At 52.2% G+C, this 15,147-nt stretch overlaps 1 protein-coding gene across 2 annotated transcripts in view; it reads right to left on the bottom strand.

Annotated features, from left to right (window-relative positions):
• Positions 1–12,906: 12,906 nt before the first annotated feature.
• TAF4 (TATA-box binding protein associated factor 4) overlaps positions 12,907–15,147 on the bottom strand; it is an 87,308-nt gene continuing 85,067 nt past the window's right edge. For both annotated transcript variants that reach the window (XM_010365281.2, XM_030914246.1), the window contains one exon: positions 12,907–14,594. In XM_010365281.2, the coding sequence (XP_010363583.2) occupies positions 14,427–14,594 (168 nt within the window). In that variant the 3' untranslated portion in view covers positions 12,907–14,426. The remainder of the gene's footprint in view (positions 14,595–15,147) is intronic.

The raw sequence follows: 15,147 nt of genomic DNA, 5'->3' as shown, positions 1-15,147 counted from the left end.
CACCTGTAACCTCAGCACTTTGGGAGGCCAAGGCAGGGGGATTGCTTGAGCCTAGGAGTTCAAGACCAGCCTGGGAAACACAGCAAGACCCCATCTCTACTAAAACAAAAAATTGTTTAAAATATCCTAGTGTAGTATGAGTGTCTGTGGTCCCAGCTACTTGGGAGGTTGAGGCATGCAGATCACTTGAGCCCAGGAGGCCGAGGCTGTTATGAGCTGTGATCACACATCTGCACTCCAGCCTGGGTGACAGAGCAAGACCCCGTCTCAGAAAACAGTAACAGCAACAACAAAACTATTTGAGGTATAATTTACATACAACAAAACTCACAATTTTAAATATAATTTGATGAGTTCTGACCAATGTATACAGTTGTGCAACCACCAGCACGATGATTACGTGGAACATTCCCATGACACCAAAACTTTCCCTCCCCAGGCCTCTTGACAGTCAGTCCCCTCCTCCACCCTGGTCCTGGACTCCTGTATTCTATTTGCTATCCCTGTAGTTTTGACTTTCATATAAATGAAACCACCCAGGATGCAGCATTTTGAGTCTGGCCTCTATCACCAAACATAATGCTTTTGAGATTTATCGTTGCTGCACCCTGGGGTAGCTCATTCTGTTTTTCTGGCTGAAAAACTTTCCTTATGTGGGTGTACTACAATTTATTTTACCCATTCACCTGTTGAGGGGTATTTGGCGTGGTTCTCATTCACAGCTATTACGAATAAAGCCGCTGTGAATGTTGAAGTCAGGTTCTTTACATGGACAGAGGCCTTCTCTTGGATGGCCAGCTGGGGTGGAACTGCTAGATCACGTGGTGACTGTAGGTGTAACTTCTTTTCTTTTTTTTTTTTTTTTTTTGAGACGAAGTCTCACTCTGTCGCCCAGGCTGGAGTGCAGTGGCGCGATCTCTGCTCATTGCAAGCTCTGCCTCCCGGGTTCACACCACTCTCCTGCCTCAGCCTCCCAAGTAGCTGGGACTACAGGTGTCCGCCACCATGCCCCGGTAATTTTTTGTATTTTTAGTAGAGACGGGGTTTCACCGTGTTAGCCAGGATGGTCTCAATCTCCTTACCTCATGATCCACCCATCTTGGCCTTCCAAAGTGCTGGGATTACAGGCATGAGCCACTGTGCCCAGCCAGGTGTAACTTTTCAAGAAACTGCCAGGCTGATTTCCAAAATGTCTGTAGCATGTTACATTCCCCCATGCAGGGTGTGGGGGTTCCGGTGAATACACATCCTTCCCTGCACTGGCATGGTCCATCCTGTACATTCCAGTCTTTCCAGGAGGTGCTCAGTCCTTCCAGCGGGTGCTCAGTCCTTCCAGGAGGTACTCTAGTCCTTCCAGGTGGTGCTCAGTCCTTCCAGGTGGTGCTCAGTCCTTCCAGGGAGTGCTCAGTCATTCCAAGAGGTGCTCATTCTTTCCAGGAAGTGCTCAGTCCTTTCAGGGGGTGCTCAGTCCTTCCAGGGGATGCTCAGTCATTCCAGGAGGTGATCATTCTTTCCAGGAAGTGCTCAGTCCTTCCTGGGGGTGCTCAGTCCTTCCAGGAGGTGCTCAGTCCTTCCAGGGGATGCTCAGTCCTTCCAGGAGGTGCTCATTTTTTCCAGGAAGTGCTCAGTCCTTCCAGGAGGTGCTCAGTCCTTCCAGGAGGTGCTCAGTCCTTCCAGGGGGTATTCAGTCCTTCCTGGGGGATGCTCAGTCCTTCCAGGAGGTGCGCAGCACTGTCCCACTGTGGTTCGAAGCTGTGTTTCCTTGATGATGAATGGCGCTGAGCATCTGTGTGTGTGCTCATGTGCCGTCTCTACTTCTTTGGGGAAGTCTGTTCCAATCCCTTGTCTCACAGGAACGTTCTTCTCTATATTTGGCTACACAGTTGCTATTCTGGTGCTGTTTCTTTACTGTTGTGTCCATGTGATACAACTTTCCTTCTGCTTACAGAGTTTACTTTAACCTTACTTAACATGTTGAGGATGTTGAGGCAAGAGAATAGGGAATTGGGGTAACCAAGGGTTAAGGCAGAAGCAAAAGAGCAGCAGGCTCCACCAGTTCCAGGCAAGACTGGGCAGCACACAGGCCGCATCCCACCCCTAGGATGACAAGACAGAAGCCTCCACGTCAGCCTCTGATTGGCCACAGATCAATCCTTCATAGGGTGTAACCAATGGGAGGCCTCTAAAGGGCGGCTAGGGGTGTTACCAATTATTTTCGCTTTACAAAAACCCTGGGGAGCATTGCAATGCGGGGATGGTGTCTTGAGCCACTTGCTCGAGCCCACTCCCACTCTGCGGAATGTACTTCCGCCTCAATGTAGCTGTGCTTTCAACTCAGCAAAACAGAAATCATGTTCCAAATATGCACAATGCTAAGAACGAACAGGAACGCATGACCTGCCACTGCAGCCGCACGTATGATTGGTTATCAGGGGCCAAAAGGCCATTCTCAGTAAGACTTTAGAAATATATGTGTCTGCTTTTTATAATCGCTCCATATATTGTGTTATCAGACAAGACAGTTATTTAAGAAACAGGAATCGCAGAAATGACTGCAGTGCAGCAATAATTACGGTGCACTTTTTCGCTATTTAAGTTGGCTAGTTCTCCACGTTCCTGAAACAATTTTTAGAGTTTTTTGTTTGTTTGTTTGTAGTAGAAAATGCAGGCTGTGTTTTCACAAAAGTAAATGTACAGCGATTGGAAATACAATAAATGAAGGCAATGCATGGCCTTCCAGTAAAAATTTTAAAAACAAATAAATAAAAATCTGTGCTTTCATTACCCCGTTCTTTCCTTGCTTGTCTTTCATTGCTTCGTTCTTTTGTTGCTTTGGTTGTGTATTTTGTTCAATTCTTTGTTCAACACACCAAGAACCTGGACAACCCACAGTCAAGACACTCTACCTGGTAACCATGGGACATCACTTTAACAGTTCCGGGGCACGCGTCTGATGGTGGTGAACTCTTTCAATTTTTGTGTTTCTGAAAAACTAATTTCACCTTTTCTAAAGAAAAAAATGTTTTCATTGGGTAAAGAATTTTAAATTGGCTGGGCGCGGTGGCTCACGCCTATAATCCCAGCACTTTGGGAGGCCAAGGCAGGTGGATCACCTGAGGTCAGGAGTTCAAGACAGCCTGGCTAACATGGCAAAATCCTGTCTTTACTAAAAATTAACTGAGCGTGGTGGCACATGCCTGTGATCCCAGCTGCTCAGGAGGCTGAGGCATGAGAATCGTTTGAACCCAGGAGGCGGAGGTTACAGTGAGCCAAGATCGCACACCGTTGCACTCCAGCCTGGACGACAGAGTGAGAGAGGAGCAACTGGGGGCTGGGCTAAAGGAGGCTTTGGCTGAGCCCCTCCGTGCCCAGGGCACAACAAGTGTCAGGACAGTACACAGGGACTTGCCTTAGGAAAGTCCACCCAGCCAGGTGCACGACTTGCATGAAGATCAGAAAGTTTACTGAGGCACGGGAAGACTTCTTCCGGAGATGGAAAGGAGACAAGGGCCCTGGACCACACTCTTCTCAGCGATGGCCTGGAAGCCTCAGCCTGTGCAGAAAGAAAGAAGAAATAAAAGATGTAAGGGTTGGAAGGGAAAAAAATAAAGCTGTGGTTGTTCGTGGATGACACAGCTGCATACAGAGGAATGCCTCAAGAATAGACAAACTACCTGTTAGAATTAATCAGTGGAGTTATAAGGTCACTGGGGACAAGGTCAACATACCCAAAAAAAATTCATCAAGTGCTTGTAGACTAGCACAAACAGAACACAAATTTTAAAATTATATGCCATTTACAACAGTATCTGTATTAGTCCATTTTCATACTGCTATGAAGAAATATCCAAGATGGGTAATTTATGAAGAAAAAGAGGTTTAATGGACTCACAGTTCCACTTGGCTGAAGACACCTCACAATCATGGTGGAAGGTGGAGGAGAAGCAAAGTCATGTCCTACATGGCGGCAGGCAAGAGAGCGTGTGCAGGGAAACTGCCCTTTATAAAACCATCAGATCTCGTGAGACTTATTCACTATCACAAGAACAGCACGGGAAAAGCCCGCCCCCATGATTAAGGTACCTCCCACCAGGTCTCTCCCACAACACAAGCTGATTACGGGAGCTGCAATTCAAGATGAGATTTGGGTGGGGACACAACCAAATCATATCAGCATCCAAATATTTAGAAATAAATCTAACTGGAGATGTGAAAGACCTCCACCTGCAAACTACACAGTGAAATTAAACACGTAAGTAAATGGTTATGCCATATTCCTGGATTAGAACATTCAATAATGGAAAATGTCAGTTCTCCCCAAATCAATTTTTAGATTCAATGCAATCCCAGTAAAATTCCAAGTTGAGTTTGTTTGGGGTGGTTTTGTTTGTTTGTTTGAAGACAGGGTCTTGCTCTCAAGACCCTACATCCTGGACAGGGTCCACCTAGGCTGGAGCACAGTGGCATGATCACAGCTCACTGCAACCTTGAATTCCTGGGCTCAGGTGATCCCACCTCAGCCTCCTGAGGAGCTGGGACTACAGGCACGCACAAAAATTTTTGTATTTTTTATATAGACAGGATCTTGCCTTGTTGCCCAGACTGGTCTCAAACTGCCAGGCTCGAGCGATCCTCCCACCTCAGTCTCCTGAAGTGCTGGGATTACAGGCATGAGCCACCGCAATAGGCCAAGTTTGTGTTGTTGTTTTTTGTTTTGTTTTGTTTTGTTTTTTTAAACTGAGCTGAGAAACTTCAAGTCACAGCTGGAGAAGAGTCAAGATGGGTCTGGTCCCACCTCACCCCCACAGAGCCTCCTTGGCTCTAGGAAGGGCAGGGGTCCTTTCTCAGGCACTGGTGGCTGTGCTTTAAGCTGCTGTGGTGGAGGCTGAGCCAGTCTCCCACCCACCTGGCTACCAGGAAGCCCCGAGTCTGTCCCTGCAGTCCCTCCTCCTGGGAGCTGCTGACCAATCTAGGGTGTCCCCGCCTGTTTTGCTTTCTGGGAAGAGTCTCTTCTCTGAGAAGCAAGACCTCCTAGAGATGCGGTCGATGCTGGCTCCGCCTGCCCTGCCCTGCCCTGCCTGCACACCATTCTGGGTGTCACCACCCCAGGCGACTGCAGGACCCTGGATGCCCTGAGGTCCGGGAAGGCGGGAGGTCCCTGAGTCTTCTACTCCCTGGAGATGAGCCTTCGTGGGGTTCTCAGGCCTGCTTCCTCCTGGGCCCCGTTTTCCTTTTTTCTTCTACCTGGGGATTGTGGTGCCAAATGCCTCTTGGGTTCCAACGTCTGGTGCCGTCTCAGGAGTTCCACTGGCAGCCCCCCGACGTGCAGGGACTGTAACAGGTTTGTGACCCCTGCCCTCCCCGCACAGCCTGGCACATCGGCAGCCCTCCCGCGAGTCAGCTTGGGTGACTGCGACTGCTCTGGGTTCTAAACCCGGGGGTATGGGCCAGGCGTCTGCCTGGGAAGGTGTGGACAGACGCAGGCAGGGTGGGAGGAGGCGGATGTGTCCCCCACGAAGGACGCGGGGCGCGCGGGGCCTCTGGTCCCCGGCACCCTCCACCCCGAGCCCACGTCCCCACACGTGCCGCGCCCCGCCTCCCCAGCCTCCTGGGCCCCCAGCCGCCCCCGCGTGCTTCCCAACTGCCCCCCACCGTGCACCCGGCATCCCAGGCCCAGGTGCCCGGCCCCGGGCCTTACCCATGGAGTGGAGCCTGCTCTTCCCCCCGGACCCCTGCGCCTGGCTCCTCCTTGGCTCTCACCAGGCACAGCCTGTGTCCGCCCCAGCCCGCCGCGAACTTGCGCTGCAACCTGCCGCCTCGGCCCTGCCCCCGGCCCCGCCCCCAGCCCTCTGGCCCCGCCCCCGACCCTCTGGCCCCGCCCCGGGCGGCCGCGTGTTTTCTGTTCCCGTCTCTGCGACCAGGTGGGGGCGAGTGCTCTGAGGTCAACCCTCGGCCACCTGGGAGCTGAGTGGTGCTGCCACTGTCCCCATTTCAGAGATGAGGAAACTGAGGCTCACAGGGCAAAGGGCCGTCTGTGTCCGCAGAAGGGCCCGAGCCCAACTCTTCGTGGAGGAACAGGGAGACCTGGACCAGCCCCTTCCCGAACGCAGCAAGTGGTGCTCTGAGGAGGGGGTGGGGGGAACCCTTCCCTCTGGGGCCCTCAGGAGGGGCGGGCCTCAGTCCTGGGATGTGGCCCCAGTCCAGCCACCCTCAAGCCCCCCAGGAGTCTCAGCGCCTCCCCATGCACCCGAGTGTCCAAAAGTCTCCGACATCCCCTCTAGCAGGAGCGCTCCCCAGTCTCTCTGGCGAGGGTCCCCGGCACCAAGGAAGAGGGCGGCAGCAAGCACTGGGTGGGTCGGCTTTCCAGCGCCTGGCTTGCAATGTTGGGCTCCCCCTCCATCCTCAGCTCCTGGGAGCTCATTCTCATGGCTGGCTGGGTCCACCTCAGCCTGGAATGAGTGTGTGGCATTCTTATGGCCACCTATCCCCAACCATGAAAAGAGACCCAGTGCCAGTCTTCAGGGACAGCTGGATCCCAGTGCCAGTCTTCAGGCACAGCTGGATCCCAGTGCCAGTCTTCAGGGACAGCTGGATCCCAGTGCCAGTCTTCAGGCACAGCTGGATCCCAGTGCCAGTCTTCAGGCACAGCTGGATCTAGGCGCTCCGGGAGTGCCATCAAGGCTGGCTCTTCACTTGGCCTCTGTGTTGGTCTCAGCCACACTCTGCCCTGCAGTGGCCAAGGTGGCGGTCCTTGGGCAACTGAGCTGACGTCCTGCCAGCCCCTAAATGTGAAATGTCCTTCTGTGGAATTCCTGCAACATGTCTGGGTGAGACGTGACTGGCCAGGCTGGGGTCATGGCCATCTCTCAGCCTGTGTCAGTGACCATGACAGGCCAGGCCACATGACCCACCCCCCTGGGTCCACCCCGAGCGGGTAGGATGGGTTCTGCTGGCCCCATGTGCCCGTGCACGGTGCTGTGCCGGGAGACACCGGGCCCCCTCAGTCATCACATGGCGTTTCTCATAAGCTTCTGAGGCAGCCCAGGGACCAACAGGGCTCTAGTGTGGCCAAGAAGTGAAGTCCGGAGTTACCCAGCGGGCTGTTGGTGAGGGGAGTACTCAAGACGGAGGTGGAGGGCTTCCTGGAGCTGGTGGCATTTGAGAGGACACAGGGGAAGAGCAGCACAGAGTGGAAGGCCCTGCAGGAGAATTCGGGGGACTCTGGCAGCCCAGCAAGCTCCAGCTCCTAGGATCCTAGGATGCTTGCTGGGGAAACAATATTGTACCTCTCTCCCTCCCTCCCCCTGCTCCCCATCCCCTTCCCACCCACTCCCCGCCATGCTCCTGCAGCCTAGAGATGGAAAGGTCCCTCCACCAGGACCAGACCTCCTCCCTCCTCCCACCCCACTTCCAGCATTGGCAGAGAGTGCTGGACCTGGACTATAGTCAGGAGCAGTGGCTCTCCCAGCACCATCAAACCTGTCACCTCCCTGCACCCCTTCCCCCCTCCCCTCCCTTCCTTCCTCCCCTTTCTTTACCCCCTCTCCTCCCTTTCCCCACCTCCCCTCTCTTCCCACCTCCCCTCCTTTCCCCCTTCCCCCATCCCCTCCCTTTCTGCCTCCCCTTGCTACGCCTTTTCCGCTCCTCCCTGCACCCCCTGCTCCCCTCCCCACTCTTTCACCCATCCCTCCTCCCTGTAACCCCCTCCCCCTCCCTGCACCCTCCTTCCCCTTCCCTGCACCTTCCTTGCCCCTCCCCACTGCCCCACCCTCACCTCTGCTTCTCCCACTTGGCACTTCCCATGTTCCTGTCTCCACACGGGAAAGCCGCCTTTTCGTTTTTCATTCATTTATTTTTGCAGCATTATTGAGATAAAGCTGATGTATGGTAACCTGCATATATTTGTAGTGTGCAGTGTGAAAAGTTTCGACACTACACACCTGTGAAACCACATCACAATCAAGATAACTCTCCATCACCCAAGTTTCCCCATGCCCTTGGCAGGCCTCTCCCACCCCATCTGCGAAGGCGAGGAGCCTTTTCTCACTCCCATCACTGCGCTGCCCAGCATCTCGCACGGGTGGAAGCAGCTGGTTCCTGCTGTCGCAGAGCATTCGGCTGCGGGGTAAAATAAAGCCACTGTGAATCTTGTACAGGCTTTGCTGGACACCTGTGTTCATTTCTCCAGGAGCAGCAGTCAGAGACACGTTTAACCCCTTAAGAAACTGCTAGAAGGGTGTGAACCACCATCCACACCCCAGCACCTCCAGGAGTTCCGCACCCTCCCGACACTTGTCCTGGTCCCATCCTCACGAATGTGTTCCTGGTATTTTGTTGTTTTTAATTTCTAAATAAGCTCAGGAAACATGATTCTCAACATCCTCCTCAGACGCACCCAGAAAGAAGCCGCCTCTCTTCTGCTCACACCTGAGGGCTCTCCTGTCCACCTGCGCCCTTCCCCAGCAGCCTTTTCCACCTCAAGCCTCTACCCAGGCCCTTCGCCAGTCAGGAGGCTCCCCAGGGTCCGGCCCCTGCAGCCCCTGGAAAGTCTCCCGTGCCTGAGAGGCGCTCACAGCACTTGGTGAGTAAGAACATTGAGAAAAGACAGATATACGCGTGCCCATCCTTCTCAAAAACAGAAATTCTAGCAGTTAGGACTTAACAGCCTGACCAGCAGCTGGCTGCGTTTCTAACAAGGTGCGATCTGTCTCCCAAGCAAGTCTTGAAGGTGCTGTGGGAAGCTCCCGTTCGACCTTCCCGGTGAGCGCAGCGTCACAGGGACTGTGCCCAGTCCGGCTTTGTGTCATCGCTCTGCTGTGCATAGCCAGCCCTGCCAGGCAGGGGGCTTCGGAAGGCTGTGTAGGGACTGGGGTCTTTCGAATTGCATAAACACCATTGTGAGATCAGGCACTGGTTGAGCACTTGCTGTATGCATGGCACTGAGGACACAGGAGGCCCTGATGGGTCCCCGAAGCTACTCAGACCAATGAAAGCTGAGAGCAGCACAGACGCCACTGCCTCTGCAGCCCCGGGCAGGCAGTGCCCTGAGCACAGGGCCAGGTGAAGGCTCAGTGGACCTTTTCTTTCTTTTTTTTTTTTTTTTTGAGATGGAGTCTCGCTCTGTCGCCCAGGCTGGAGTGCAGTGGCACGATCTCAGCTCACTGCAACCTCCGCCTCCTGGGCTCAAGTGATTCTCCTGCCTCAGCCTCCCAAGGAGCTGGGACTACAGGAGTGCACCACCATGCTCGGCTAATTCTTTATATTTTAGGAGAGACAGGGTTTCACCATGTTGGCCAGGATGGTCTCAATCTCCTGACCTCAGGTGATCCGCCCACCTCGGCCTCCCAAAGTGCTGGGATTATAGGCGTGAGCCACCACATCCACCTGGACTTTTTCTTTTTTAGAATAAAATTACACTTGAAATTGATTTGTAGACCTAGTATTAAAAAGATTTTTAAAATTACATTCGGAAGCCACCGTCTGATAGAAGGGAAAATGCCAGCAACTGACTGTGGAGAACCACCAGATTTGTAGTCAGAGCAGCATTCGAAAAACGATGACAACTTCTTGGGCACTTAGCCCACCATCGGGGCCATTTACATGCCTGGGTCCTTTAGTGCCAGATCCCTAGTGCGGGGCCAGGTGACCCACCTAGGTGGGGCCCAAGCCTTTCCCGGTGCTTAACTGAAGTGCCCTTACATTGGCTGAAATACACAGATCTTACCTGTCAGCTTAGCATTTCACATTGGCACACACCTGTGAGACCCCCATGATGATTGAATCAGAACATTTTCATCACCCCAGAGGGCCCTGGCACCTCTTCCTGACAGTCTCCTCACCGGAGGCCCATGCCCTGCTTCTACCCACATGTGAACTTCCATCAGGTGGAATCAGAATGCACAGGCTTCTGTGTCTGGCCTTTTCCAGTCAGCGTAGCTCTTCTGAGATTCAACTACGTCATTGAGCGTATCAATAGTTTGTTCCTTTTTATTCCTGGGAGACGTTTCACTGACTAAATATGCCTCCATTTGACTCTCCATTCACCTGCTGATGGGCATTTGGGCTCCTTCCATCTTAAGCATCAATGAATACAGCCACTGTGAACATTCTTATACGACTTTTTGGTGGCCAAAGGAACTCATTCTCAAGTAGATGCTTAGGAGTGGAACTGCTGGTCACAGGATAGATGCACATTCAGCTTCGTCACTGTGTCACACACCGGGTAGACGTGCATTCAGCTTCCTGCGTCACGCACTGGATACACATGCATTTGGCTTCCTGTGTCACACACCACGCCACCATTGGATGGCAGTCTTTCAGATTCAAGCCCTGAGGGTGGGCACACAGTGGAGTCTCACTGTGGTCTCTATTTGCATTTCTCTGATGACCAGTAATGGTGAGCACCTTTTCAGTTGCTTATTCGCCACTTGCATATCTTTTCTAAAGCACCTGTTCAAGTGTCTTGCACATTTGTTATTGTATTGTCTTTATCACTGAGTTGTGGAATTCTTTATTCCTTTATCATATATAAATATTGCAAATATTTCTCCAAGTCTGTGGCTTGCCTTTTTACTTTATATACCTTTTTTTTTTTTTTTTTTTTTTTGAGATGGAGTCTCACTCTGTCACCCAGGCTGGAGTGCAGTGGCCGGATCTCAGCTCACTGCAAGCTCCGCCTCCCGGGTTTACGCCATTCTCCTGCCTCAGCCTCCTGAGTAGCTGGGACTACAGGCGCCCACCACCTCGCCTGGCTAGTTTTTCGTAATTTTTAGTAGAGACGGGGTTTCACCGTGTTAGCCAGGATGGTTTCGATCTCCTGACCTCGTGATCCGCCCGTCTCGGCCTCCCAAAGTGCTGGGATTACAGGCTTGAGCCACTGCACCCAGCCTAAGTCCTCTGCATTTCTATATACATTTGTGGAATCAGATTGTCAGTTTCTAGGAAAATCCTGCCTGGATTTGGTTGAGCCGGCATTGCTTCTGTTTCTCAGTTCAGACAGACTTGCTGTCTTCAGCAACAGTGAGTCTTCCCCACCAGCACTGTGGTGTTGGCCTCCGCTGAGGGCTTCGATTTCTCAGTTCCAGTGTAAGGATCTCATACATCTTTCATTCAGTGTATACCTAGGCATGTGTTCTCTGTGCTATTGTTGACGGCATGTTTTTAACCTGGTTGTTGGTTGCGAGTACACGGAACTACAGACGCCTCCAGCTACCGGCCTTGCCTCCGGCCCTCTTTCGGAGTTCACGCACCATGCTCGGTGTTGTCTTTGGAGGTTCACCTGGACTTCCGAGACATATAGTCGTGTCACCTCTAAATTTTTTGTTCACCTTCTTCCTCTCCACACTTGGTGCCTCTTTTTCTTGCCTTTTTGCCCAATTGGAGCTGCCTGTATGTGGGGAGCGGAGGCAGCAAGAGCGGCCGTCCCGGTCATGTTCACATCAGGCTGCTCGTGCCCCAGGTCTGTGCAAACACCCAGGTAAGACTGATGGCAGCCAGCAAGCCTGTGACGAGATGCGAAACAGCAGCTACGAGTCTCAAAAACAGAATACAACAAACGCGCCTGCAGACCCGGTCTTGTGGCAGTGCCTGGCTGAAGGGAATCTCTAAGCCTCAAGTCACCGTGATCGCCCCATGCAGACTGACCGAACCAACATGAAGAGCAGAGGAGCTGCAATGAAATCAATCACACTCGCAGAAATTCAAGTGCAACTGCCCTTTGTACCTGATTCAACTATTTCAGGCCAAGAACTTCGTGAAAGGCAGGTATGGGTCATGGATGGAAAGCACAGGCATGACCCCATCAGTGAATGACTCTAGCACAGTCTGCAGTAGAAAGCTGGAGAGAGCGCCCACCAGTGCTTCCTGCTGAGACTCAGTGTGGCCGCAAGTGTCCAGGGTGAATTGTTTCCTCCTTAAAAAAGATATGCAGGACTCCTTACCCGTGGTCCTCAGAATGGGACTCTATCTGGAGTTAGGGTCTTTACACAGGTACTCCAGGCAGAATGAGGTTGTTTGGGTGGGCCCTGATCCAACAGGGCTGGGGGTCCTTACAGAGAGGGGAAGCTGGACCCAGAGACTGACACACACAAGGAAGAAGCTGTGGAAAGGCGGAGACAGAGATCGGGAGCTGTGTCTAAGCCAAGGAACCCAAAGGTGCCAGCAGCTGCCAGAAGCTGGGAGGGCAGACCCTTCCCCAGAGCCTGGGGAGAAACCCACCCTGCTGGCACCTGTGGCCCCCGGAGCTATGGGACGATCCGTGGTCCTTTGTCACGGCAGCCCCAGTGGGGCAGTGCAACAGGTGTGGGAACAGGGGCAGTGTCTCCAGCAGCACTTGTAAGTAAACCTGTATTATCGCTGTGGGTCCGTCACACCAGGTGGAGTGAATGTCACGGCGGGGGACTGACTCCAGTCCATCAGAGACCGCTCCCAAAGGCTCTCCAAGGTGCTCAAAGGCAGGGAGCGGTGCGGTACACATTGGCGCTGAGCCTCTGAGGGCCCAGCAGCAGCTGCAACCTGTCAGGGCCAACCTGTACCACAAACTGCCCTGGAGACGCCTTCTCTCGTCACAGGAGGTCTGTGTCAGGGCTGGGGCCCTCTGGGCACCTCAGCTGGGCTCGCCGGGTGCGTTTCTGTGTGCATCCCCCCGGTGCTGGGCCTCCCCCCGCCCCTCCTAGCTGTGCCCAGCTCATCTCCACCTGCAAGTGCAGAAGGTGTCAGCGCAGCCTCCAGCCCCCAGACTCCACGCACAGGGCGGCTCAGCCCCTGCCCTCACAGAGAAAGTTCTTTCTCCCAGCTCTGCTGGGGCTCAGCTACAGATTCCAACAGGTGGCTCAGAAACCAGCACCTCAGCAGACCCAGAGTGCAATCGGGCAGCAGAGAAAACTGGGGAAAAATAGGCAAAACAAATACAGATAAATTTGTTTTTAATAAAGGAGTTAATTTTCTTTCAATCCTATATAAAACAATAGCAATTAAAAACTTCATTTTTGAAAGTAAAATATTTACATATGAACAAGTAACTGTGCAAAATTTACATGAAAAAATGGAAAGACAGGGATTTCCTAAAAGACAAAATAAAAGGTGTAACAGTTCTCAGGTGTCGATAAAAAATACTGATCAGCGTTCAGTTCACACGCGCTTGAATTAAAGTCTAATGTGAGAATTCACACGGAGAAAGCCGGAGTATTTACAGTCATAAAAGTACTATCAATAGACAATTTCATACAATAACCTCTGAAAATAGAAAGAACCAATTAGTATATTTGTAATAAAAAAATAGGTACAAAGAAGGGGCTTTGCTCTGGACGTCTGTAAAGTCGGCCCAAGGCTTGCATACAGTCTCTTAGCAAAATAATTATAGTTTACATAGCCATTTCTATGTCATGTGCCAAAAGTTATGTACAATTACTGACAAAATACACCAACCATTTTTCAACACTTGATTCACACCGAGAAACAGTCTTTTGATGATTCTTCTCAACTTTGATTTTATTTAATCTAGGTTTTCACTTTTAGCTAAAAAACACAGTGCAAGTAAAATATATTTATGCTGAAAAGATTTTCATCTCTTTTAACTTTACAGCTTTACAAACTATAGCAAATAAAATGCATTTGTACAGATGCTGACCACACATTCAGGAGCCCACCTTTGCTGGGCTCTGCCTCTACCAAGCAGAAATGCGGTTACACTGAGGTGGGGGTGCTGCGATGAACTGTGTATTCCTCCAGGATTCTCAGGGGAGGGAAGGGGAAGGGAGATGAGGGGAGGGCTGGGGGGAGAGGGGAGACGGGGAGAGGGGAGGGGAGAAGAGGGGAGAGGAGAAGAGGGGAGGGGGGAGAGAGGAGGGGGGAGAGAGGAGGGGAGAAGAGGGGAGGGGAGCGGGGAAGAGAGGAGGGTGGGGAGAGAGGAGGGTGAGGGAGAGAGGAGGGTGAGGGGGAGAGGAGGGTAGGGGGAGAGGGGAGGGGAAGATAAATAGTCTAAAAAATCAGTTTGCTTTGCTAACTGACTATTACAAAAATAAAATAAACAAAATGAGGTCATCGGCTGTAGACATACACCTACACAGTAAGTTAGGTAGAACTAAACCAAAATGCACAAATAATGCAGAAACTGCTATGAGTTGACAGAGGGCAGCTAATTATTTGCTAATGATTCCATCAGTCTTTATATATGGCTTGTTTGGCAAGAAGGCCACTCAATCAAGATGAGTTAAGATTTAATTGTCCTTTAAGAGTATCCACAGGCCTTTGTGTTCTCTCTGTTACAGAAACGTATTTTCTTTCACACTGAAGAGTTGATTTAGAAACAGGAATATAAAACTGTTCCATCGTAAAGAGGTGGCTGTTTTTTAAACAATATCCCATTTGCTTGTTACAAAAAGGTGTAATCTGCAAATATATAAAAAGTCCCCAGGCGTCCTCCTGTGTCACTTAAGGAATGCTTTGTAGAGCAGCAGTGAATGGCTTGTCTCACGTTCATTTTCTAAACAAAATATGAGGTCCCTGAGGTTGACCCGCGTGATTCTTTGTCGCGTGAACTGTCTGGGGGCTCCGACCCCCGAGCTGCCTGGGACCACCGAGCCGGGGCCCGACCCCTGGTGACGAAAACGGAGAAGACAGGGTGTTAGTGGGGCCCAGAGTGGGGCTTGAAATGGGGGCCTGTGTGTCTGAACCAAGTACCCCGATTCCAGAGGAGGCCAGGCCTGGCACGGGCTCCCTCCGGTAGGCCCACAGCTGGAGCTGAGGTGCTGTCCAGGGTCCTGCCAGGGCAGGGGCAAGGGCAGGAGGCCCCATGCTGTGCCTTCAGGACAGGGCACACTCAGACACTGCCCAATGCCCCACAGTGCTCAGACCTGCTCCTGGGGCTGAGGATGGACCAGGGGGTGGCACCCACACCCAAGGCAAATGGCTGAGTGGCCCCAGGGCCACCCTCCATGCGACCACAGCTGGACTGCGTGTGGACTCAGCTGGGGTACAAAAGCCACACTGGGTCCCTGTGTGTCATCCTGCTTGGCCGCTGAATTCCTGCACTGGGAGGGCTGAGGTCAGCTGGGACTGGGCATGCTGGGTCAGCTGCAAAGGCTGGGTTGTTCAGTGGCTCCCACTGTGATCCCTGGGCCTCTGGCTGGGCCCTGGCTGCACAGACCC

Source organism: Rhinopithecus roxellana, chromosome 13, assembly GCF_007565055.1.
Source record: "Rhinopithecus roxellana isolate Shanxi Qingling chromosome 13, ASM756505v1, whole genome shotgun sequence".
Taxonomy (NCBI): domain Eukaryota; kingdom Metazoa; phylum Chordata; class Mammalia; order Primates; family Cercopithecidae; genus Rhinopithecus; species Rhinopithecus roxellana.
This window is presented reverse-complemented; position numbering and strand designations above follow the sequence as displayed.